Source organism: Cannabis sativa, unplaced genomic scaffold (genome assembly GCF_029168945.1).
Source record: "Cannabis sativa cultivar Pink pepper isolate KNU-18-1 unplaced genomic scaffold, ASM2916894v1 Contig4, whole genome shotgun sequence".
NCBI classification, from domain to species: Eukaryota; Viridiplantae; Streptophyta; class Magnoliopsida; order Rosales; family Cannabaceae; genus Cannabis; species Cannabis sativa.
This window is the reverse complement of record NW_026870040.1, coordinates 1,463,773-1,487,673: the sequence shown is the minus strand read 5'-3', so window position 1 is coordinate 1,487,673 and position 23,901 is coordinate 1,463,773. Positions and strand designations below refer to the sequence as shown.

General features: G+C 36.5%; 3 protein-coding genes across 4 annotated transcripts; 2 read left to right on the top strand and 1 right to left on the bottom strand.

Moving 5' to 3' along the window:
* Positions 1-3,168: 3,168 nt before the first annotated feature.
* On the top strand, positions 3,169-4,283 carry LOC133033353 (uncharacterized). Its single transcript, XM_061108067.1, has 2 exons — positions 3,169-4,019; positions 4,169-4,283. Exons 1-2 carry the CDS (start codon positions 3,169-3,171, stop codon positions 4,281-4,283), a joined length of 966 nt encoding a protein of 321 aa, XP_060964050.1.
* Positions 4,284-6,005: 1,722 nt separating this feature from the next.
* LOC133033348 (protein SHORT ROOT IN SALT MEDIUM 1-like) lies at positions 6,006-15,271 on the top strand. Of its 2 annotated transcripts, none has more exons than XM_061108058.1 (21): positions 6,006-6,122; positions 6,329-6,439; positions 6,759-6,962; positions 7,734-8,015; positions 8,182-8,282; positions 8,512-9,186; positions 9,288-9,333; positions 10,247-10,339; positions 10,563-10,618; positions 10,925-11,042; positions 11,510-11,721; positions 11,809-11,872; positions 11,971-12,144; positions 12,260-12,287; positions 12,377-13,479; positions 13,585-13,659; positions 13,772-13,846; positions 13,940-14,560; positions 14,640-14,681; positions 14,770-14,832; positions 14,944-15,271. In XM_061108058.1, exons 2-21 carry the CDS (start codon positions 6,368-6,370, stop codon positions 15,040-15,042), a joined length of 4,203 nt encoding a protein of 1,400 aa, XP_060964041.1. In that variant the 5' UTR covers positions 6,006-6,122; positions 6,329-6,367; the 3' UTR covers positions 15,043-15,271. The 2 variants fall into 2 exon arrangements, with proteins under 2 accessions (XP_060964041.1, XP_060964040.1); XM_061108057.1 differs by having other exon boundaries at positions 6,020-6,163.
* Positions 15,272-21,769: 6,498 nt separating this feature from the next.
* LOC133033338 (methyltransferase FGSG_00040-like) lies at positions 21,770-23,664 on the bottom strand. The gene has a single exon (XM_061108047.1). The coding sequence runs from the start codon at positions 23,517-23,519 to the stop codon at positions 21,930-21,932; it is 1,590 nt and encodes a 529-aa protein (XP_060964030.1). The 5' UTR covers positions 23,520-23,664; the 3' UTR covers positions 21,770-21,929.
* Between the last annotated feature and the right edge of the window lie 237 nt (positions 23,665-23,901).

Sequence of the window (23,901 nt, the reverse complement as noted above, 5' to 3'; positions counted from 1 at the left end):
TTTAATGCCAAATAATTCAAGCCTAACCCTATGTTGCATGCTATAAATAGATAGTGATGGCTTCAGGAAAAATAGATATTCACATCGTGTTTCCTTCAGAGAAAAACCTGAGCCTTCTCTCTCTATACCTAGGCGCCACCTTCACCTCCCTCTTCTTCCTTGAATATTTCGAATCTCTTAGTGATAAAGTAGTGCCCACACACAGCAAGTAGTACCTCAATCATAGTGAGGAAGATCGTGAAGAAAGACATTCAACAAGAAGGAGTTTCCGCATCAAAGGAAGGAGAGAAAGAGATCCAGGTTCAGATCTTGATAATACTCTGCGACAGAAAGGATACAAGGGTTAGAGATCTGAACGGAAGAAGCATATTATTCTGCTGCATCCAATGTAAGGTTTCTCATACTTTATATGTGTTTAATTTATAATCGTTTTAGAAGTTCATATTTAGGGTGTTAATCAACATACTTGTGAGTAGATCTAAGATCCTGGTAAAATAATTTCCAACAACAATGGAGGTTGTTTACTGTGTACAGAAGACCGTATGAGAATGAAAAACAATTATTTTGGGAAGATTTGGAGACAAGGATCAACAGATGCCGAAGTCCCTGGATGGTGATTGGGGATCTTAACGTGATTGCGCATCCTTGGGAGAAGAGTGGTGGAAGACGAGTAGCCGCCCGTGATACTTGGATTCTTACAAACTTCTTGCAAAATACAAGGGGAATTGATCTTGGTTCCCATGGGTGCAAGTTCACTTGGCAAAATAATAGATTCTTCGGTGGTTTGACTAGAGAGACTGGACCGAGCTGTGGTTTCGGGGGATTGGATTACAGCTTTTCCTGCGGCCAAAGTCACTAACGCACCTATCTCGGTTTCGGATCATGGGTACGTGCTTTTGGACACGGTTAGGGGAAAGAACAGGGGTCATAAACCCTTTAGATTTTTTGAAGCATGGGCGAGGGACCATTCTTGTGAGGATGTCATAAAAGGAGCGTGGAGTTTGAGGGGTGAGAGGAGTAGAAATATGTGTGGAAGGCTGAATGATACGAGGGTTGCTCTCCAAAAATGGAAAAAAGATGTCTTCGGGGAATGTGACATGATGATTAGAGAAGCTGAGGAAAGATTAGGTTGGATACAATGTCAACCAACGACTGCATCTCTTTTGCTTGAGGAATCGGACTTGCAGTCCAGAATTTCTGAACTTTGGATTCGGAAAGAGTCTATGTGGAGGCAAAGGTCTAGGGAGATTTAATTGAAAGTGGGTGATCAAAATTCAAAGCTCTTCCATGCGTCCACTATAATTAGAAGGAGAAGGAATGAGATCTCTGCGGTGAAGAATAACCTTGGTGTGTGAGAGACGAGTGAGCGGAAGATTGGGATAGTGTTCAATGAGTTCTTCCGGGAATTGTATAAGTCCCAGGAAACGGTTATAGATGGGGCCTTCTATGAGCTTCAGTCGCCAGTTATTTCGGTGGATGAGAACAAAAGGATTAAAAGTATTCCCTCGGCTGAGGAAATCTGGAATGTAGTGGCCGAGATGCATCCTTTGAAGGCCCCGGGACCCGACGGGATGCCGGGTTTTTTCTATCGAAAATATTGGGAGATAGTGGGGAGTGAGGTAATAGAAATGGTTCAAAATTTTTTCCAAACGGGGCTGTTGGATAGACATCTGAACTATACTTTTATATGCTTGATCCCTAAAGAGGAGAATGCGAGTACGGTGGACAAATTCAGACCCATAAGCCTGTGTAATTTTGCCTACAAAATTATATCGAAAATCTTTGCTACCAGACTACGGGAGGTTATTGACAAGTTGATATCCCCTTTCCAATCAGCCTTTGTTTCGGGAAGGTGGATTGCTGAATCGTCAATTCTAACTCAAGAATTGGTTCACATGATTAAGAGGAAGAAAGGTAAGGGAGGGCTCATGGCGATTAAGCTAGATATGCTCAAAGCCTATGATAGAATTGAATGGAACTTCCTCCATGAGGTGCTCAAAGGTAATGGTTTTGACAAGCAAGTTTGTGATTTGATAATGGAATGTGTCCAATTGGTTTCTTACTCGGTGTTAATCAATGGTGTGCCTCAAAATAAATTCTATCCACAACGGGGACTACGCCAAGGTGATCCTTTGTCTCCTTTTTTGTTTTTGCTATGCCATGATGTGCTATCCAAGCTAATCATTAAACAGCAATCATGTGGCCAGTTCCATGGGATTTCAATATCAAGGTCTGCCTCGGCAATAACGCATTTGATGTTCGGAGATGACACGATTTTGTTCACCCGTGTTAATGTGAACATGGCGTCCAAAATATTGGAATGTGTTCATAAGTATGAGAGTTGGTCCGACCAGCAGTGTAGCTTGGTGAAATCCAGTGTTCTATTCTCCAAGAATGTGGCAAGTCCTTTAAAGGCTAATATACTAAATGTGCTAAAGGTAAGGGTGTGTGATGGTAATGAAAAGCACCTGGGGAATCCTTTTGTATTCAAAAGGAAAAAAACAAAATAAATATATGTACTTGAGAGAAAAGGTGATGAAAAGGATTGAAGGATGGAAAACGAAGCTGCTGTCGTTTGTGGGGCGTACCACCTTGGTTAAATCGATAGATCTCTCGATCCCGTTGTATGCAATGTCTACAAACAAACTACCACTCTCTAGCTGCCGTGATATTGATAAGATTATAAGGAGATTCCGGTGGACGGGGGATACGGAGAAGGAGCGTTACATGACCCTGGTGGGGTGGGATCAACTTTGTACTCCCACTTTCCAAGGAGGTTTGGGATTTAGGAAGATGGAGGACATGAATAAAGCACTTCTTACCAAGTTGGCATGGCAGATGGCCTCAAATTTGAATAGGCCGTGGGTTAAATGTCTAGCGGAGAAATATTGCAAGAAGGCCTCGTTTTGGAGTACACAAGCCAGAGATAATGATTCAGCCTTTTGGAAAGGAATTCTCAGCTCTAGAGATGTAATTCGTAGGGGAGGAATGACTCTAGTTGGTAGAGGGGACACGGTCGATATTTGGAAGCAGCCTTGGATCCCATGGCTCGACTACTGCGACTTTCAAAACCTTATGGATCGAGTAAGGCCAAGATTTCCAAATATTAGATCTGTGGCAGATATTTCTCTTGATAATGGTTGCTAGAATGTTGGGCTTCTTAAGGAAATGTTTGGCGATACGTTGGGTGAAAGAATTGCTAGAATTGGCCGATTACCTAGTGAGAACACAGCTGTGTTAGTGTGGAAGGAGTCGACTGATGGGAGGTTCACAGTGAAGAGAGGCTATGAGGCGTCCCAAGCTCATGGGCCGAGTATAGATAGCAAACTGTGGAAGAAAGTTTGGAGCCCAAGGTTGCACTTCAGGCACTCGATGATGTTATGGAGAGTGATTTCGGACTGCCTACCGACTAAAGAAAGGTTAGTTTTTGTAAGGGATAAGATTTGTTCTATGTGTGGGGAAGAAACTGAATCTGCCACTCATTTATTTTGGGATTGTCATTGTGCATGGGCGCTTTGGTTTGGCAGCCCCTTCTCCTCCCGTGGAGGGGTAGGTAATGGTAACTCGATCAAGGAAAGATTAGTGAGGCTCTTGGAAAGTATCCCGAGGCAGCATACTGCTAGCTTCCTATCTTTCGTGAGCTGTTTGTTTGAAGGTATTTGGAAAGCTAGAAATGAACTCTTGTTCAAAGGGGGTGTAGTTGATATCCTACAAATAAGAGACTCCATTATGAGGAGACACTCTGAAGCCTTAAGAGCAATGAAGGAGGATTCGGACATAGGTGTAACAACACCTGCTGGTGTGATTAGAAAAACGGTATGCAACACTGCTGATATATTCAGTGTCTCGGACGCATCTTGGAAGGAGGACAAGGCAGGTCTTGCGGTGGGATTACTGGATAGGCAAAACAACAAAACGGAGTGGTTCGCCAAGCAAGTTTCGGCTTCTTCTGCAGCTGAGGCAAAGTTGCTGGCAATTCAATGGGCTATGCAGCTAGTTAGAGAGAAAGGATTCAGAAGGTATGCCGGTGCCTCGGACGCAAAAGTACTGATTGATGCATTGAAGAAACAGATTTGCCCCCAATTTGGCAGTTGAAACCTCTGGCTTTGGAGATATTAAACTTGTGTAACTTGTTTGATAATTGTAATTTCTTTTTTATTTCTCGTAGAGACAATTTAGCTTGTGATGCTTTAGCAAAATGGGCTAGAGAAAATAGTCAGTGTAATGGCTACATTTTCAGGGAGGGATCCCCTATTGTGATTCCCAACTTTTTATTGCAATGAACTTTTCTAAGTTCTTTCAAAAAAAAAAAAAAAACAATAAAATATTTTCTAAAGCTACAAACAAAACATGTGTCATATTTAGAGACATCCACCGTGTAACGTGTTGGGTCACGTTTTTAGTTATATATATACTGTAGCCGAAGCCATGAATATATATAGATATATATATATATGGGGTAATTCCATAAATATGGTAAAAATAATGCTAGTTTAGATAAATATGGTAAGGAAATTTAATAGAAAAAAATATGGTATTTGAAATAAAAACTTAACATATATGAGATTGAATTACCATAAAAGATATTAAAATTTCATTCACATTTTTTTTTTAAAAAATAAAACAAATGAAACTACAGTGATCACCGGAGTTGTCACCGGTGCCGGAAAAGACACGTGAGTTTGCTAACGGTGCCAAAAAAGTCGTCAAAGCTGCTGTCGACGTCGGGAAAGTCGTCGATGTTACTGTCGGTGCCGAAAAAGTCATCAGAATTGGCATTATCGCTGGAGAAATCACCGGAAAAATCACCAAGAAACTGGTTTCTTCATCAAGAAACAACAATGCCAATTTTGACAAATTTTCTGTAGTTTGCTGTCAGTACCGAAAAAGTCACCGGAGTAGCTGTCGGTGTCGGAAAAGTCGTCAGAATTGGCATTGTCGTCGGAAAAATCACTGGAAAAATCATAGTTTCTTGGTAATTTTTCCGGCGACTATGCCAATTCTGATAATTTTTCCGAAGTTTGCTGTCGATGCCGAAAAAGTCGTTGGAATAGCTGCCAGTGTCAGAAAAGTCGTCAGAATTGGCATTGTCACCAGAAAATCACCAAGAAAGTAGTTACTTGGTGATTTTTTTAGTGATTTTTCCGGCGACAATGTCAATTCTAAAAAATTTTCTAATGTCGGCAGCAACTCCGACGACTTTTCTGACACCAACAGCTACTCCGGTAATTTTTCCAACACCAGCAGCAAACTCCAGTGACTTTTTCGGTACTAGTGACAAATAAAACTACCTAAACAAATAAAAATATTAAATATGAGATTTGAAAGCCTAATTTATATATATATGACATATTAAATACCATAAAAAGACCTAAAAATAAAAAAATACTATATAAATTGATCAAACTTAAAAGTGCATATTTAACGTAAGAACTTTCAAAATTCTATAGTATGTATATTTTTTTTTCTATATAGAAAGATAGATTACCAAATCTATAATCATTAAAAATATTAATAAAAATGATAAATTGGATTTATAATATATTTTTTTTTTGAATGAAAATGGATGCTTTCATTAAACGGTAAATCAGTCATTATAAGATTCTAAAGGGCAGAATGAGTATTGCTCTCAAAAAAAAATAAAAGTTGCGAGCTAAACAATGTGCTATCTATATTTATAGATCTTGAAATAAAACAAATTTGAAAATTATGAAAAGAAGATAAGAAATAAGATTTGTAATATTCATAAAAAAAAATTGCAATTACTAATTAATAAACCAAAAGAAAAGGCCATTTGGAGAGAACTTTGAAAACTACCACCAAACTATCAGATTAATAGACCAAACTAATTAGTAGATTGGCTTTGCAATATTTTTGTTTGTTAATTATGAAAATATATCTACTAATGTGTGTAGCGTATTTGGGCATACCGAGCCCTTTATAGGGACGTGGGCTTTCATAGGCCCATTTGTTAGCCCGCGAGACAGTGAAAAATAAAGGATTTTGACACCGAAATTGAAAATACCAAAACATCTAACTTCTCACTCATATAGTCGTCTTCCTCCTCCGAGTTAGGGTTTTGTTCGCTGTTGGAAAACCAAATCTTTCGCTATCCTCAATTGGTTAGGGTTTCCTTTTTCTTTATTTCTATATTTATTTTCCGGTAAGATTTCTTTTAGGATTTTCCTTTATTTTTATTTTTTATATTTTTTAGGAAAAATTAGGATTTTTGAAACTTCTGTTATTGAAAACCTGATTATGTGGTTCGTAGTTCCTCAATTTGTGATTTTCATACATATATATGTATTTGTATTGTTTCGTTTCGCAGGTTTTATTATAATTATTTCTTCGTCTATGTGAAAGAAAAATGTATTCTTCAAGAGGGAGTAATGCGTACGGTCAACAATCTTATGCTGGGCAACCTGCCTATGGCCAAAACGTAAATTGTCTTTTCTCTATGTTAGTTTTACAATCTACAATTCTTTCCATATGGGTATCAATTAACCTCATTAGAAAATTAGAAAAAAACCCTCGAGTGATGGTTTCAGAGGTGGTAGGTATACTGGTATTGTTTTTGTTGTTGTTGTTTCGTTGTAAAAAACAACTCTGCTTTATCTTCTCGCTGTTTAATCCCATTGCAATTGCTATTAATTTTTTAAAATTCAAGAGCACATAGCTATGTTAGTTTTGCTTTGATTGTTTTTTGTTTGTTCCATTTTTTTTTCTATAGTTTCACCCCATTTTTTCTTATGTTATAGCTGGGCTCTGCTTATTCCGGAAGTACTGTTGGAGGTCCGGACGGGGGCTCTCAACTTTCCATATCTTCTCGTCATACCTCCATGTTAGCTTCTTCCCAAGAAGCCGACGCTACTGCATATAGAGCTCATCCTTCAGCCACGGCACATTACGGGGGACAATATGGTTCTTTGTATAGCTCGACTGCTTTGACTGGTGTATCTCAGGTAGGATAAAAATATATGTTAAGATACTTTTTAGTATTATCTACTGCGATATCTTCGCTAATTACTTTCTTCTCTATCAGTTTTTATAGCGTAGTTGCAAAATGTTCTTTCGACGTGGTTTTCATGGTTTATTTTAAGAATATATGATTATCACAAAATTATCCTTTTTGTTACTGATGCATAGGAATGAATTGTCTTATTTAAACAAATGCGAACTTGTTTAAACAATTTTATTCTAATCTAGATATAGTATGCACACGGAGTGTTTTAATTAATGATAACCGGGTCATATATATATATATAAGAAAATTTTTAGGTAGGGGAATTACTTTGCCCTTATCGGAAGGACATTTTTTGTTTTCGGTACATAGAAAACCTATATTTTTTTTTTTTCGTACAAGAGTAAATTATAGTTATAGTAGCATTTTCTCTGTTTAAGGTGTCGAAAATGTGATTCAAATATTAAGGTGCAAGCGTGCCTATTTTATTTTACATGCAATTAACTGTTTTAAACTTTATTTTGGATGCCATAAATTATTCAAAAATTTTCAAAATTGTGTAGGATACTGACTGTAACATGGTGTACACATATATGATTTCTTTTTTTGAATATAATCTCTCTAGGTGCCTAAAACAGAAAATGTAGGGGCAAAATTGAGGCCCCACTTGAAAAGCTAGCTCCTTGTGTATATATATATATATATTTTTCTGAATTATCTGGTGCATTGTAGTACTTGATGCACATGTTAATGCTGTACGCTATTTGAGCAGGTTCCATCAATAACTACCAAAGCGGGAACATCTACTTTGGAAAGTCGTGGGGCTTATACCTCAGCTGTTCCAGATTCACCGAAATTCTCCTCTGGTGACTATGTCTCCTCTTCAACCCATGGGTATGCTCATAAAGGGGGTCAACTATATGGGGAAAAGGTTCCTGATTATCCTGTTATAGACAGAAGACAATATGGGGAAAGACAAAGTTCATATATGGGAAGGGACTTGCAAAATGAATCAACTGGAAGATATGCTGATTCTGTCAGTTTCGCACATCAGGTACTGTATTCACATCACTTTTTAGCTATATTTTCTGATTTTTACTCTTCTCATATTCTCATTCCTTTTTGGTTATTATTTTTTCTTTCTTTTCATCGATTTTTGCTTCTTGCCAGATTTTAAATATTTAATATTTCTATATTTTTTCTGCTATATATTGTGACAGAGTGAGATTTATGATCGGATTGATCAGGCAGTTCTGCTTCGGCAAGAACAATTATTGAAGTCACAATCATTGCAATCTGCTTCTCTTGATGGGAATGCCAGGTACTCTTTTTCTCTAATCTTATACGTTTGACTGCAAATTAGTTGTTTCTTGACAGAAACGTTTGATTAATCTGAGTTAGGTTTTCATCTTAAATGAACATCCCATTTCGTTATTCCCTTTCCTTGGGGAAGTTGGCCTTTTTTTTACTGGTGATAGTCTTTGGACAGTTAGCTATGTTAGATGGTAATGTTTTTCTTATAGAACTGAGTAGCAACACATTTCTGGCAGAGAAACTGACTATCTTGCAGCAAGAGCTGCTGCTAGTCGTCATCCCACCCAAGATCTCATCACTTATGGAGGAAGAGTTGATGCTGATTCTCGCAATATATCGTTACTTGGTGCTTCATCCTACAACACACAACATGCCCCTTCAATATTAGGGGCAGCCCCACGGAGAAATGCTGATGACCTTGTGTATGCACAAAGCTCTTCAAATCCTGGTTATGGAGTGAGCCTCCCTCCTGGTAGGGATTACGCCATGGGGAAAGGGCTACATGCTTCATCACTTGAGACAGATTATCCTAGTAGTGTATTGCCTCGCAGTGGTCACGCAAGGATTGATGAGCTAAAGGATGATAGGGCTAGTTACCTTCGAGAGTTTGAGCTAAGGGAGGAGGAACGTCGTCGGGAGCGTTTACGAGATAGAGAAAGAGACAGAGAAAGGGAGAAGGAACGTGACCGAGATCGAGATCGAGAACGGGAACGAGAAAAAGAAAGAGATCGTGAAAGGGAGCGCATTTTGGAACGTCGAGAAAAGGAGAGAGAGCGAGAGCGCAAACGTGCACTTGAAGTAAGGCGTGATCGAAGTCTTCCAAGAGTTTCTCGGGATCGTCGAGGTGCGTCTTTGTTAAAGGAGGGGAGACCATTGCGACGAGAGTCCCCTCAACGCGAAGCTTTGCATAGGTGGATCTTTTTGTTTTATTTTGCGTCGACTGGTTCTGTTATAGCTGCTTGTGTATCTTGCAGCCTTTTTCACTAACTGTTGGTGTTCTGTTATCCTGAAGGCGTCGTTCCCCTGTTAAAGAGAAAAGGAGAGAGTATGTCTGCAAGGTAAAAAGCATAAGTTAGCCATTAAAATGATAATGAGAATGCTAAACTGTTCAAACTGTTGCAATCTGCTTTTCACCTTCCTTGGGGATCAGCGTTTGAGCTCTTCATTCTGGTTGACTTAAATTTCCTCAACCTCAGTTACTTTTATTAGTTCATTGTGCTGGAACCATTTTTCATTTTATGTCCTTTTCCTGTGGGGGCCTGGCTTCTCACTGCAATGTTTCCTAATACATTCTCCCTGCAAGGTGTCTTTCTGTATTCTTGTTGCAATGTTTCTTACCACATTCTCAATTTATTGTCAATTCTTGCTGCATTCTCTCTTACCACAATCTTGCTGCTGTGTTTCTGTCCACATTCTCTCTTTCTGTATTCATGTTGCCATGCTTATTACCACGTTCTCAATGCATTGTTTCTTTCTATATTCTCAGTCCAGCATTTCCCACCACATTCTTTCCGCATTATTTTTTCCGACATTCCTCCTGGGTTTCTTTATCTGTTGTGCTTGCCTTTGGCTCCAGCATTCTCTTTGTATCTTCTTGTGTCTTACAATGCATTTTCTTTCTTTCTCTCTCTGTCTCTCTCCTTTTTAAACTTCTATTTTTTCTTCTTTTATCTCCAACTTGTTATGCTGGTGTAAGTATGTGGAAATTGATTTTTTCTGTACTGCTGCTAGCCTCTGGTATATGGATTTTTTGGGGTATGGAGAATATTTTGAATGTAAGCATTTTATTTCTTTAGCTGGTGGTGGGTGGAAATTGGAACACGGTTACATTCAGGCAAATGGAATACAGATGAAAGAAATATTGAGAATGGAACTCTTTGTTGTATGCGTTTACTCTTTTTTCTTCCTTGAGACTAAGATGTTTATGAATGTTATTGGCACATATTTTGGTAACCAAATTCTCTTCTGCAGGTTTATACTTCCAGTTTGGTTGACGAGGAGAGGGACTATCTGTGCATAGATAAGCGATATCCCAGGCTTTTCATATCCCCTGAGTTTTCCAAGGTCCATCTTTAATGTTTTATATCCATTTAGATTCTGGTGACAGTATTCCAGGCTTTTTATATCCCCTGAATTTTCCAAGGTCCATCTTTTGATTTTGATATCCATTTATATTCTGGTGACAATATCCCAGACTTTTCATATCCCCTGAGTTTTCCAAGGTCCATCTTTAGTGTCTTATGTCCATGTAGATTCTGGTGACAATCTCTAACTATTTTTTTATCAGGCAATTGTATATTGGCCAAAGGAGAATCTTCAACTTTCTATCCATACTCCCATCAGGTACTTGTGAAAGTTTTCCTTCTCTTATTTATTTATTTTTTTGTTTTTCATTTATTTTGATGAGGGATGAGGATTGATGCTAATGATTTTATTTTGAAATTATTTAGTTCGTCTACTTTTTTAATTAATTTGATTATAAAATTTATGAGAACTCTGAGCAGTTGTGGAACTTTTCATCACCCCATACGAGGGGGAATCCTCAGATTTTAGGAAAATAGGCTGTGTAGCATTTTGGTTATTATATTAATGTAAAGGGAGAGGAAAAAGGAAATTTAAATATTGGGTCTCTTATTGATATTGGAACAGTTTTGAGCATGATTTTGCTGAAGAAGAAAGCACATCAGGGTCGAAAAAGGATTCTACTAACCTTTTGTCTGAAGAATCTTCAAAATCAGGACATGGAAATATAGTGTGGAATGCAAAGGTAAGAAATTTTCTTCAGCTGTACTTTAGAGAAGTTTTACACTGTAAATTACTGTGAGTGATTCATCTGAAATGAATTTTCATGACACAATCTTGCATCAAGCAAAACTTTTGCCTGGCCACACATTGTGTTATTAGTTTTCATTTCTATTTTTTTTTTAATTTGTTTACGTAAATGTTACTTGATTTTACTTTTCCGTACTATTTGCATTATATTATAATTGCTTAAAAACATTCTTTAATCCATGATAATGTTTTAGTTTTATATGGCACTAAACATGGTACTCAACAATCCATTTAGTCAAGTAATCTAATCCCATATAATAGTCTTGTCATATACTTTCCAATCCACCTCTATGCCAGATAGCTTGGTTAATAGTTTGGATATTTTAGTGGAAGTTTCATTAGATGGCATTCTAAATTGATACAATATTGAATAATTCTTCATCTTTGTTGTTTATTTGTTAGTTTATTCTAATGAGTGGAATTAGCAAGAATGCTCTGGAGGAGCTATCATCTGAAAAGATTTCTGATGATCGCATACCCCATATCTACAACATCCTTCGCTTCGCTGTTCTTAAAAAGGATCATTCTTTCATGGCAATTGGTGGCCCTTGGAAATCGGTTGATGGTGGGGACCCATCTGTTGATGATACATCTTTAATTCATACTGCTCAAAGGTTAATGCTGAACCTTTGTTTTCTTTAGTACTAACTTCTGGCAATAATTTGTCTTTGGTAAATACACTAAGCGATTTTTCTTTATAGATATGCAAAGGATGTTGCTCAACTTGATCTGCAAAATTGCCAGCACTGGAACCGTTTTCTTGAGGTTTTCTTTTGATTCCTCTTTTCTCTCTCATAATGTTATATGCCATAGTTTTGCTTATAAATTTAAATAAATTTATAAATTTTGCTTGCCATATGCAGATACACTATGACAGACTTGGAAAGGATGGACTGTTTAGTCATAAGGAGGTTACTGTATTGTTTCTTCCCGATTTGTCTGAATGTCTCCCTTCTTTGGATGCATGGCGAGAACAATGGCTTGCACACCAGAAGGTTGTTGCTGAAAGAGACCGTCTTCTTTCACTGCGAAGAGAGGTGCTTGACAAAGCCATTCTTTCCCTTAGTGCTCAAAATGAATTTATGTTTTTATTCTCAAGTTGTGAGGGTTCTTTCATTGCTGTTAACGAACCTAATATATTGATTCTTTCAGAAAATGAAGGTGAAAGATGCACTAAAAGGTAAAGTTTGAATGCTTGTATAGGTGTTGGATTTTTGTGCCTATGCCATCAGTTTATTTTCTATCTTTTAACCTTTTCCTGGCTTGCAGATAAAAATAATGATTCCTTTAAAGATGTTAAACTGGTTGACAAAGAAGAGAAAAAAAGAGAGGCTTCATCTTCTGGAAAAGCTAAAGATGCTGAAAAAAAGGAGAAAGATGGTAACAATTCCAAAAGAAATGCATCAGAAGCAACGGGTGACACAAAGGTGGAAGAGATGAAAGTGGATAAAAAAGAAGAGGGAGCAACTGCTGTTGCTCAAGCAACTGGCGGTGTGGTGACTGGGAAGAAGAAGATTATAAAGAAGGTTGTCAAACAGAAAGTTGTTGGCAAGACTACTGGTGATACTGCAAGCAAACATCATAATGGAAATGAAAAAGAGGATAATAATGCAAACTTAGAAAGTTCAGGTCAACAGGATGCATCTGCATCAAGTGGGGTGAAAACTTTTGCTAGGAAAAAAGTAGTGAAGAAAGTGGTGAAAGCTAGTGTGAGTGAGGATAAAGTTGCACATTCTGAGAAGAAAGTTGACAAGGAAACAGATTCCTCTGTAGAGAAACTAAAAGATAAATTAGATCCAAACAGTGCTGCAGCTGGGAAAGATACCAGTGTGAAAACTGTCAAGAAGAAGATTATCAAGAGGGTACCAAAAAGAAAAATTGCTACTGTGCAATCCAACGACGGTAAGGAGAAAGATGCTGCTGAATCAGTAGATGGAACACCAAGTACAGGGAAGCAAAAGGCTGATGCAGATAACATGAAAACTGAAGTTAAATCATCAGAAAAAAAAAATATTTCTAAAACAGCACAAGTTGTAGAGAAGTCAGATAAGACAGGAAGTTCTGGTAAAGTAGATGTAAAGGATGAAAAAGCAGAGAAGAAAGAGGTGAAGGGAGCCGGTGAGCGAAGTGCTACTAGAAAAGAGACAGAAACAGATAAGAAGAAAATATCCCAAAAGGACATCAATGATAGTAAGAGCGGGTCATTGAAAGATGACGAGAAATCGAAAGATGTTAAGGAGAAAAAGGCCAAAGATGTAAAGGATGAATCTAGAAGCAAATCAAATAAAGAATTGAAAGAAAAGAAAAAACCTGAAGAACCTCCTCGACACCCAGGATTTATTCTACAAACAAAATCGAGCAAGAATTCTAAGGTAAATTCTTTTGTTAGTCTGGTAGCATTATGTCTTGAAATATTTATTAGTTATGTCCTTCATCTTAATTCATCCAATAATCCTCGTCTTTTTAAAATTTGTCAGTTACGATCCATGTCACTGGCTCTGGAAACACTCTTGGATTATTCTGATAAAGATGTTGAAGAATCAACATTTGAGGTTTGCTTTCTTGGTTCACGTATTGTCTTTTTGTAAATGTCAAAACAACGCACTAGTTTATTTATGGATTTTTCTTAAATATATATATATATGTATATTTATCATTTTGTAGCTTTCGCTCTTTGCTGAGACACTCTGTGAAATGCTTCAGTATCAAATGGGTTGTCGTCTCCTCACTTTTCTCCAGGTTAGTCTGAGACTTGTTAACAAATATGGATATGCATATTACCATAAGTAATTTACTAACGTACTGTTTTCATTGCTCTTTGTTTTTGTTTAGAAATTGCGTGTGAAATTTGTGAGGAAAAGATTGCAAAATAAGAGGCAAAGGGAAGAGAAGAGAGGGAATGAAACTGATAAAATGTCACCATCAAAACGTCTCAAGACTGAGAAATCCTCTGTCAACAACCAATCTACTCAAGCATCTGAAACTGAAACATCAAATCAGGCCCATCCAGATGATAAAAAGGAAGATAAAAATACAGTGGAGGAGCATATAGCTGTTGAGGCGAAAACCTGTAACTTGGTTGATCCTGGTGATGAAGTGAAGACAGAAAATGGAACAGATGATGATGATGAAGACTATGAGGAAGATCCAGAAGAAGACCCAGAGGAAGAAGACCCAGAGGAAGACCCAGAAGAGGATGAAGAAATGGATGATGTGAATGCTCCAGGTGATTCGTCTGTTCAAAATGGTACCAAGGAAACAAGCTTAAACGCTGAACCTGTAAACGAGAAGGATGACAACTTGGATAAGGGACAACCTGACCTCAAGGATACAGAGACAACAGCCAAATCTGACAAAAAACCAGCTGAAAAAGTTGAGACAAAAGCAGATACTGGTGAGAAAGAAACTCCTGTAAAGTTGAAGGAGGCGTCTGCTGACAAGGAGCTATTGCAGGTATCTTTCTTTCTTCAGTTGTATTTTGATTGTATTTTTTCTTGGACTGTGCATTGATAGAACTTTTATTCTTAAACAGGCTTTTAGGTTTTTTGACCGGAATCGAGTCGGCTACATCAGGGTAACTTTCTTCTTCTTTTGAACATGAAATTCTCTTTAATGATAACTCTGAAATGGCGAGTAATATATGTATATGTTTGCCTTTACAGGTTGAAGATATGCGGTTGATTATCCACAACTTGGGGAAATTCCTCTCGCACAGGGATGTCAAGGTGAGTCTCCATTTGATTAAATTCTGAATTATATTATCATGTGTGTACTATTTTTATTTTTTATTTTTTATTAAAGTGGGTTCTCTTTTTTTCTCCCTTGCCCTGCGTTAGGAACTTGTGCAGAGCGCATTGTTAGAGAGCAACACAGGAAGGGATGACCGTATTCTTTACTATAAGCTTGTGCGGATGTCTGACATATCAAAAGATTGAAGAAGAAATCATGGTAATTTTGGTCTCTCTTTGCTTCTTGACTTATTATATTCCGGAATTTGTCTTCGTTTGAAGTAATATAATTTAAAGTCCGTAAGAAGCGGCGGCTATATAAGTTTCCTCTTTTGCTTGAAACATTGTAAAGAAACATTGCTGTTCCTTTTTTTTTTATCTTTAAATACATATTTAAAGTATTTTTATTGGATGATTTAAAAGTCTGCAATTCTCTTATTGTGTGTGTGTTGATAATCGTGTTCACGTGTATCCTACATTTTCTGATCAAGAAATATTTTTTCATTAATCAAACTAAAGGATTATTAACTCAACAAGTTACAAATCACACTTATCTCAACACAGCCATTACAGATTTTTAATTGACTTTAAAACTTCTCTTCTGGAGAGCTTATTTACTTTTTGACAGAAAATTCTGGCTTTGATGCTCTTCTTGATTGCTTTATTAATAACCTTTGGTGTTGAGCATTTGTTCTCAAAGACACAAAGATTACGGTTTTCTCGAAATTTTATATACTACTACTAGCACAGCTAAATACACATCTATCAACAAACTTTTTTGTTTTTTTTTTTAATTAATCCGATCTCGGAAATCCACAAATTTAGATGACCAAAGTCGGCTGCTCAGCCATAGACTAATATTCATCATGACTCGCCAAGAGAAGGCACAAGAAAAGAAGAGACGTGCATCACTTTCAAACTCCAATCCGCATACAAGACATAAGGGAGGGAGAGTTTATGTATACTTGCTTTTGTATAAGATTTTTCTTGTGAGAAGGAGAGAGTGAATGACCTACCACAAGTTAACGGATCTCGTCTTACTCATGGACCTCGTCCAACTCACGGACCTCGTCCTTGAGTAACTTTCAGTTTCTTGTGCCTGTGCTTTCTCGATCGTTGTAGCGACAAGTACTTTCTCCTCCTCGTGTTGATTGACTATGAGTTCTCGTGCGTCCCGAGGTAACACTCGCCTCTTCACGTCCCGTCCTTCTCCCTTGGGTATGGTTCGTTGTGTGCCCCTGCTAGGGTTAGTTCGTGCCCTTTCCCTGTTAGTTCGAGAAGGACGTTATCGATGCCTCGTTGGTGACCCACATGTCCCAGGTTGAGTCCTAGGATTTCCCTCATTCCCACGAGGGATTTCTTGTTCCCTGGTTTCTGGTCGCCTTCTGTTCTCATTTCTGTGTGAAGGCTCTGGCCGATCATTTAGTTGTTCATTTTCAGGGGGACCCTTAGTTTCCCCAAGTTATTCTTCCTGAGCGTTTTGAGGGTTCTCTTGAGCCGTCTCCTACCTCCTGGTTTGTGAGCCGCGAGGTCTGCCTCGTGGTTTTCTCACTCCAGGATCAGGTTGATTTTGTGTATTGTTCTCCTGTACTGCCCTGGCCGCGGCAACCTCACGTTCCAACTCAGCGTTCCGTCAGTTTGCCTCCTCCAGGCGGTGTTTGAGATGGCATGTTTCCAACTCAACAATTGGCACGTATCTTGTAGGATCATAGGCACCATCCTCATCACATGGCCTGGATTGAGCACCACCAACATTCATTTCAGGTTCTTCATACCCTATTTCTGGATTCTGGCCATTTTCATGCTGAGTCCTCCTTGAACGTGTGATCCGTGTACTGGGGCCACCTTCAGGTTGAGTCCTCCTGGAACGAGTAGACCGTGTACTTGGGCCACCTTCTGGTTGAGTCCTCTTGGAACGAGTGGTCCGCGTAGATCGCGAGTAGGGAGGCCTCCGTGAGCCCATTGGCCCTTTTCCAGGAAGGTGAGTGGTCTCTTCAGGATGAGTATTAGCATTCTCACCGTTGTCAGCCATGGAGAAAGGTTTTTTTCTGACCTTTTTTCACAAAGGCTCTCAATGAAAGCACCAAACTGTTAACGCATATTTTTGTTAACTAAATTAAAGCCTATTTCGTGATGGTATTGCGCAGAAATACTAGTAGTAAAAGGAAAAGAAATTACACAGTTTTTTTTACGTGGTTTTGCAGTTAAAATTCTACATAGTTCACGAGTCTATCTTATTAGATTTTTGATACAAAACTAGGGCTTTTTCTCTAAAGGATTTTCCATCCTTTTTTCAGTGTATCCTGCTTCTATTTATAGTTACATAGGAGGACAGTTAATTACAAATCAGACTGATATCCTACAACAATAATTCCCTGAAATTGTGGGATTTGATTACATCCCACGTAAAATAAATGTGATTATTATTTGAAAATCGCACAGCTGTGATTGGTCCGCTTTTACCGAGTCAATACGTGCGTGGATTAAATACGTTACAAAGTGTATCGTGTTAGGACCTCTCGTTGGGAACATAGCAACAATAACCATGGCAGCAAGCTGAAGCTTTTCCCATGTCTTTCCGAGGTTGATAATGTAAGTCTCGTCATTTCTGCGATTGAAGACATAACGCTCCGTCTAACAATCGTAGTTCTTGGTGACAAGATGAACTTTAGCAATCAACTTCTTTTGAATGTCAGCTTCTATCTAAGAGAGCTGACTCGACGGAGCAGTGAATCTCATTGAAAGATGTCTGAAGCTGATTAGTGAAAGTACCATTAGTATGCCCTCCTACAGCGAGATGGATGTCTCACTATTCGTTGTTCAAGTTCATTCTACTGTTTTGCTTAGTTTGTATAATGTATATTATACGCTAAGTGTTCTAACAATCAACATGTCTTATTTACATCTCTTCATACGTAGCAATGTTGGTGCCTCGCTTTGTATAACTAAAGTTGTCCTTATGATCATGTCTTCATATACTAAATGGTTTTCTCGTCAATACGTGAACTAATAGTTTGTACATCCTTATCTCGCTTAAGACTTTACAGTCAGCAAGTTATAAATATACTCTATCAGCTCCGCATTTAATGAGTTATTCCATTTTAATATTTTCTAATATAATTATTATTATATTTGTTGATTCATATTCTCCCAATTTAACACGTGTCTTTTTCTGAAGTACCAGCTAAATTTCGGGTATAACAATATCAGAGTTAAAAAAGCGAAAGCAGATTCGATTAAAAATAATTTAATCTAATATGAACCATAAGCCCAAGGATCTCAACATAATATATATAGATTAAATCTAGACGAATAGAAAGAGAGACAATATCTCTTGTAGCCTATCAGGGATCCTCACTATCATTTCGTAATATCATCGAACATCTAATCTAAGAACTTGCTAAAGGGTTCACACCACGATCTTCCAAGCCAACCTCAACACTCAGGAATAGAGGGGGCTATTAGATTCAATTGAACGAGTATAATTTTGTAATCACAGTATATTCTTAACTCATGAGATATTGTGATGAGATAGGGAAGAACACAAATCTCACACCACAATACAGTTTGTAAGGCATGTGAGAAGAGGAGAGAGAGAGAGTGCGTGCAAGTAGGAGAGAGAGAGAATTAAAAATTAATGTTATTTTTCAATCCTATTTTCTCTCTAAAAAGTATCGCTCTATTCTCTTATTTTCTCAGGCTATTTGTTGTATTGATATATATCGTATATATAAGGTTATAAACAAACCATTTATGTAATCCTTTAAAATAAAAGATAATATTTAATTTAATTCAAATTCAAATGCAAATACCATATAACTGACTAACAAAAATCAGTTAAATCATTTTATTTTAGTATTATCTTTTTAATTAAATAAATTATCTAATAATATAATAAAAAATTAACTAATTAATTTAATTTAATTTATCATATTATTAAAATAATCAAACAAAATTAATGGGCATTTATATGTCACCCTACACGTGTGGGCTAGGCCTATACGTGTATGCCATATTTTAAGGTCCAAAATTAATTTCTCAATTTTACCACAAATAAGATTTATTATTTATTTTGTGAGTCAATAATAATTAATTAATTTTGATTAATCTCTTATTTTACAAGAATTAAAATAAATATTATTTTTACTAAAATAATATATTTTTCTCTTTAAGAATAATATTATATTTAATTAGTTAATATAGTTTTATCAAACAAAACTAAATATTTAAATACTATTCAATTACACAATTCATACTTGTTATAATTATTGAAAATAATAATTTCCACAAATTACTATTTTTTCCTTAAGAATTATTTCTCATAAAAATTAATTCTCACCCAAATTTACTCATCAAATAAAATCTTCCCCTGTACTGTGTTATATAGAGGTGACTTAGGGACCATGGACTTATATTTTAAAGCTCCAATAAACACTTGATTATTATCAATCTCATTAATAGAATAATCCACTATAAATATGGAATTGCACTATTTGACAATATAAAATTATATTTACAGAATTCTTACTAGTAGTTATTGATATAATCAATATAAGTAGTTCGCCCTCTAATTATTAATTCATAATTATAGTTGATCAAAATTATTGTTTTACCCTTCTAATTATCTCTTGATTCTTTATATACCATTAATTCAATGTGAACAGCTAATCTATAACGTATTATAGATTTGAATCCAATTGTTAGCACTCTTAGAATTAACACAATAATGGAACTAATATTCGATCCGTTAAGAAAGATTAGATTCTATTCTATTATTGTATAACATGTTCCCTACTACTCATGTTATTAAGCTCCACAAATAAATGTTGTAAGAATCATCTTCTTTGAGAAATTTTAACGGGTGAATCAAAGAACTCAATGAACACAAATAGGAGTTCATGTATACTCAGGATTTAGATTGATCTACCAATGATTATCGTTGCGATATGAATAACTCTTTCATGAAAAATGACACGTTAATGAAAGATATTATTTCATATCGGTCAAGTAATGTATAATCAAAGTACACACAGTACCTTTACTATATGTCTATCTACATATGTGATCCGAATTAAAATCACACACACACACACACACACACACACACACACACACACTAGAGTATAGTGTATAGTAAATTGTAGTTAGTACTTCTATATTAAAGTTCCTTTACTTAAATACACTACTCACTAGTTTTATTCATATTCTATAATCTTAATCTTTTTATACATTCTTACAAGATTATACATTCTCCATATAAATAAGAAATTTTTAGATAATTATTAATTATACTTCTATAATTAATGTAATCATTTATCTTATAATTGTATTTCATATATTCTCTAATATATTATCCATTAATTACTTGTTTTTAAGGCATAAATCCCAACACCAAGATTATCTCCAGAAACTTAAACCCTAGACACGGTGTGCCCAGATTGACTAAATGTCAACCTAGGCGCCCATTAGGGCTTCATGGTGCACGGTTGTTGTTTCACGTAGACTTATCGCCAAAGTCTAAAACTTGGTTAGGGCATGTCTCTCATCTATCTTAGGATAGTGGCTGCGCAGATTGCCCATAAGAAGTTAATAGGAACTAAATTGATGTGAGACGACAACAGGATATCAACTCGGGCGCCCAACATTGACGCTAGGACCTATTCGCTTGAACTTTGTTGAAGGATTGTACCAAAAAATGACTTTGTTGGATCTTGGTGCCTACTGGGCTACCCACTATTGTCAACTAGGGCACCGACGTAGTTTCCAATGCCCAAGTCGACCACCTTAGTCCTAGTGATTCGGCTCCAGGGTTGTTTCCTTCTTGCCACGTGTCGAAAGTGTTGTCTTGTCATTGAGTCAAATTTTTGTGTAAACAATTATTATTAGAATAAAATAAGAAAATATGAAAATAAAATTAAAACAACTACATTAACACAAAATAATTTGTAAAAGAAACTTAGGAAAACATTAAGTGATTTTTTAAAAAACTAAGGTGGCGTTTGGTAACACTTTTTTAATCAGTTTTGTTTTTAAAATTAAAAAAGTGAAATAATTTTTCAAAAACTATAAAACTGTTTTTACTTCTCAATTTTTTAATTGAGAATCAAAATTTTAAAAACAAAAGAAAATCACTTTCAATATTTTTTTAAACAGTTTTTTTTTTTTCTCAATCAATATTTTGAACTTCGATCAAACTCGAACCCAAATACTCCCACGGCCCTAGCGCTGAACCCGTCCTCTGACCTTAACCCAAATTCGACCTAGGACCTAAACCCGACGTAAATAAAATCAAAAAATAAAAATAAAAATAAACTTTACAAAACATACTTTTGTTTTCTGTTTTTAAAATTAAAAATCAAAAGTGGTTAAAGAACGCATTTTTATTTTTAAAAAACAAAATTTTTAAAAACAAAAATTTTACTTTCATTTTGTGATTAAAAAATTAAAAAACAAAAATGTTACCAAACAACACCTTATTGTAGACTGCAAATAATTATGTCTTATAGTAAAAAACGTCCAAAAGAAAAGTAGTAGTACAAAAACAAAAGTAACAAATGAAAGTACAGCCTTATTAAAATTAGAAATGATACAAATTATATTATAACATATAGGTAAAAAAAAAAAGACTTAAAAGAAGGGATTTTTACAATGATTAACTGATTTACTAAATTTCTTTAATTATATTTTGTTACAGAGCATCAGAAATCATAATTACTTCTTTTTTTTTTTTAAAAAAAATAATAATAATAATTCCGATAAAATAACTTTTTTTTTTTAAAAAAATATATTGTGTAATTTTCACTCATTGTATCTTTCTAAATTTACTATATGTTTTCTAAATTTACTATATCTTTCAATTTATTATAATTTTCACTCATCGTCAAATTATAATAAATTGTATGAAATCTAATTCATGTCAACAAACACTAAAACATTTGCACCACAAATCATGAGGCTTTCATTATAGCAAACAAACACAAACACATTGTGTTCTAGAATAATGAACAATGTGAAACTATAGTAAAAGAAAAAGGAAAAAGTCGTAAAATTGGATCGTAGCTATTTAGCCAATAGCTTTGGTTTTTGTTCATGAATCATGAATAAGAAGAAAGGCCATCTAAAAGAGTCTTCATAGCTTGCTTCTTCACTACTTTCCCATACAGTCCTCTTCCCACTTTGAAAGCTTTTTCAGTCTCCACCACCCCACCACTCTTATTCAATCTTCCCAACAAAATCTTTAGCACCCTCTCATCACTTCCCACCACTTCCACAACACTATCCACCACCGAGTCCACCGGAGGAATCCTCCGCCCCCATCTTTTCACAGATTTTTCAGAGCTATAAGCATCAAAAAAGGCAGCCCAAAAAGATGACCTCAAATAGCCTTTCGCTTTGCCCCTCACCATCATTCTTTTCATTCCCTCCTCTAACCTAAAAACGACACCCCCAGCTTCCATTCCTCTCTCCACTCCAATCTCAACCTCTCTCATTTCTTGCCTTGGCGAAATCTCTTCCTCGAATTTACACCTCTTGCAAGCACAATCGAAACCCCAACTCTTACACATCTCCTTTCTTTTTCCCAGTGGAGAAAGCACATCAAAATAAGCAAATGTGATTTCCTCACCTGCCTTTAAATCTCTAGAGGCATGAACCAATACATAGTCTCCAACATGTACTCGCCTAGCATTGGGAACACATGAATGGTTGATGAAACAAGCCAAAACCCATAACCCAATACCATAATAGTCACCGTTCTTCCCCAAAACCTTACCCGAAACTCCATTTTCAACAAGAGAATTCACATCCAAGATACTTATAACCCTGTTAGTATCAAGCTTTTCAAAACATAAGCTTGTGCTGTTATCCTCAGCCTCAGGACTAAATAGGCCTATATCAGGAACTTCAAGACTACACTCTTCTTCTCCGGATGATAACTTTCCGATCATATTGAGGGTTTTGGGACACTTACAAGTGGAATTGTTGACTTGGTCGATGAAATTCTTCCACATGACCAATTGGGCATTCTCATTGGGCACTTCTCCTCCCAATATACTCCTCTCAATGGCGACTGCTTTCGTCGAAAATAGCAGAGTCCCTGCATCAATGTTCTTGGTAGCAAATAGCCCTCTCCCGCTAATCTCCGATTTCCTCAAATCAACAGGGCCAATGTACTCGGAGAGCTCCGGAAACTTTCCTTGGAACCGATTCATGACCCACCCAGAGATATCAAAAGCACCGGTCCTCCATAGAAACTCCAGCTTCTTGCACTTTTCCACGTACCCATTAAGGCTCTCGGAGCCACATGACTGAGAATCGACCAGAGCTGTTTTAAAACAGCCCAACGCCATGGCATATCTGTTGAGGTTCATCAAGATTTTCCCTTTACAGAGAAGAGTCTTGAAATGGGCACTCTCGATTCTCAACGCTTCATCGCAATCTCTCAAAGCTTCTGCGAATTCTCGAAGTCTGAAACGAGCTTCGGCTCTGTTCGAAAGGGCTAGACAGAGGGATTTGTCTAGCTTGGAGAGGTTATCTGGATTGGGTTGAAGATCACGAGCCTTTTGAAGCTGGACTTGGCAGAGAGAGATGAATTGAGAGTAGGTTTGTACGGACTCCTTCCATTCCTCTCTGAGTAAAAGCTCTGTGGCTTTCGACCTCAGTTGCTGCATTAGCTCTTCCGCCATTGCTAACTCTAACTTTCTTCTCTGTCACTAAAGATTTCATTGACGAGGTCTGTTTGTTTGGTTTTGTGTATATATTTTAAAGTATTTATTTATTTATTTATTTTTTGTGTGTGTAACGGTCACATCGAATTGTTTTCTCAATCTTTTTCTCGTAACGGCAACGGCTATCTCGGAGAGGTTTTTGCTTTAAATAATCATAAAAAAAAAAAATAATAAATATTATTTTTTGATAAATAAAGAAATAATATTTGTATACATATTACTATATTTTTTTTTTTTTTTGAAGAAAAGCGTACGTGCGATAGATTGATAAAATACTGTCAGACCTCACGGTCATTACAAAGTATAGTTTCGGGCAAAGAGGATAGAGACACAATGCCGA

Bases quoted from the DNA above. Each gene is read 5' to 3' on its own strand.
- LOC133033353 (XM_061108067.1), top strand. From the start codon at position 3,169: ATGTTTGGCGATACGTTGGGTGAAAGAATTGCTAGAATTGGCCGATTA. The intron at 4,020-4,168 runs GTATGCCGGTGC...TATTTCTCGTAG, and splicing joins AGAGAGAAAGGATTCAGAAG to AGACAATTTAGCTTGTGATG.
- LOC133033348 (XM_061108058.1), top strand. From the start codon at position 6,368: ATGTATTCTTCAAGAGGGAGTAATGCGTACGGTCAACAATCTTATGCT. The intron at 8,016-8,181 runs GTACTGTATTCA...ATATTGTGACAG, and splicing joins CTGTCAGTTTCGCACATCAG to AGTGAGATTTATGATCGGAT. The intron at 14,682-14,769 runs GTAACTTTCTTC...TTGCCTTTACAG, and splicing joins ATCGAGTCGGCTACATCAGG to GTTGAAGATATGCGGTTGAT.
- LOC133033338 (XM_061108047.1), bottom strand. From the start codon at position 23,519: ATGGCGGAAGAGCTAATGCAGCAACTGAGGTCGAAAGCCACAGAGCTT.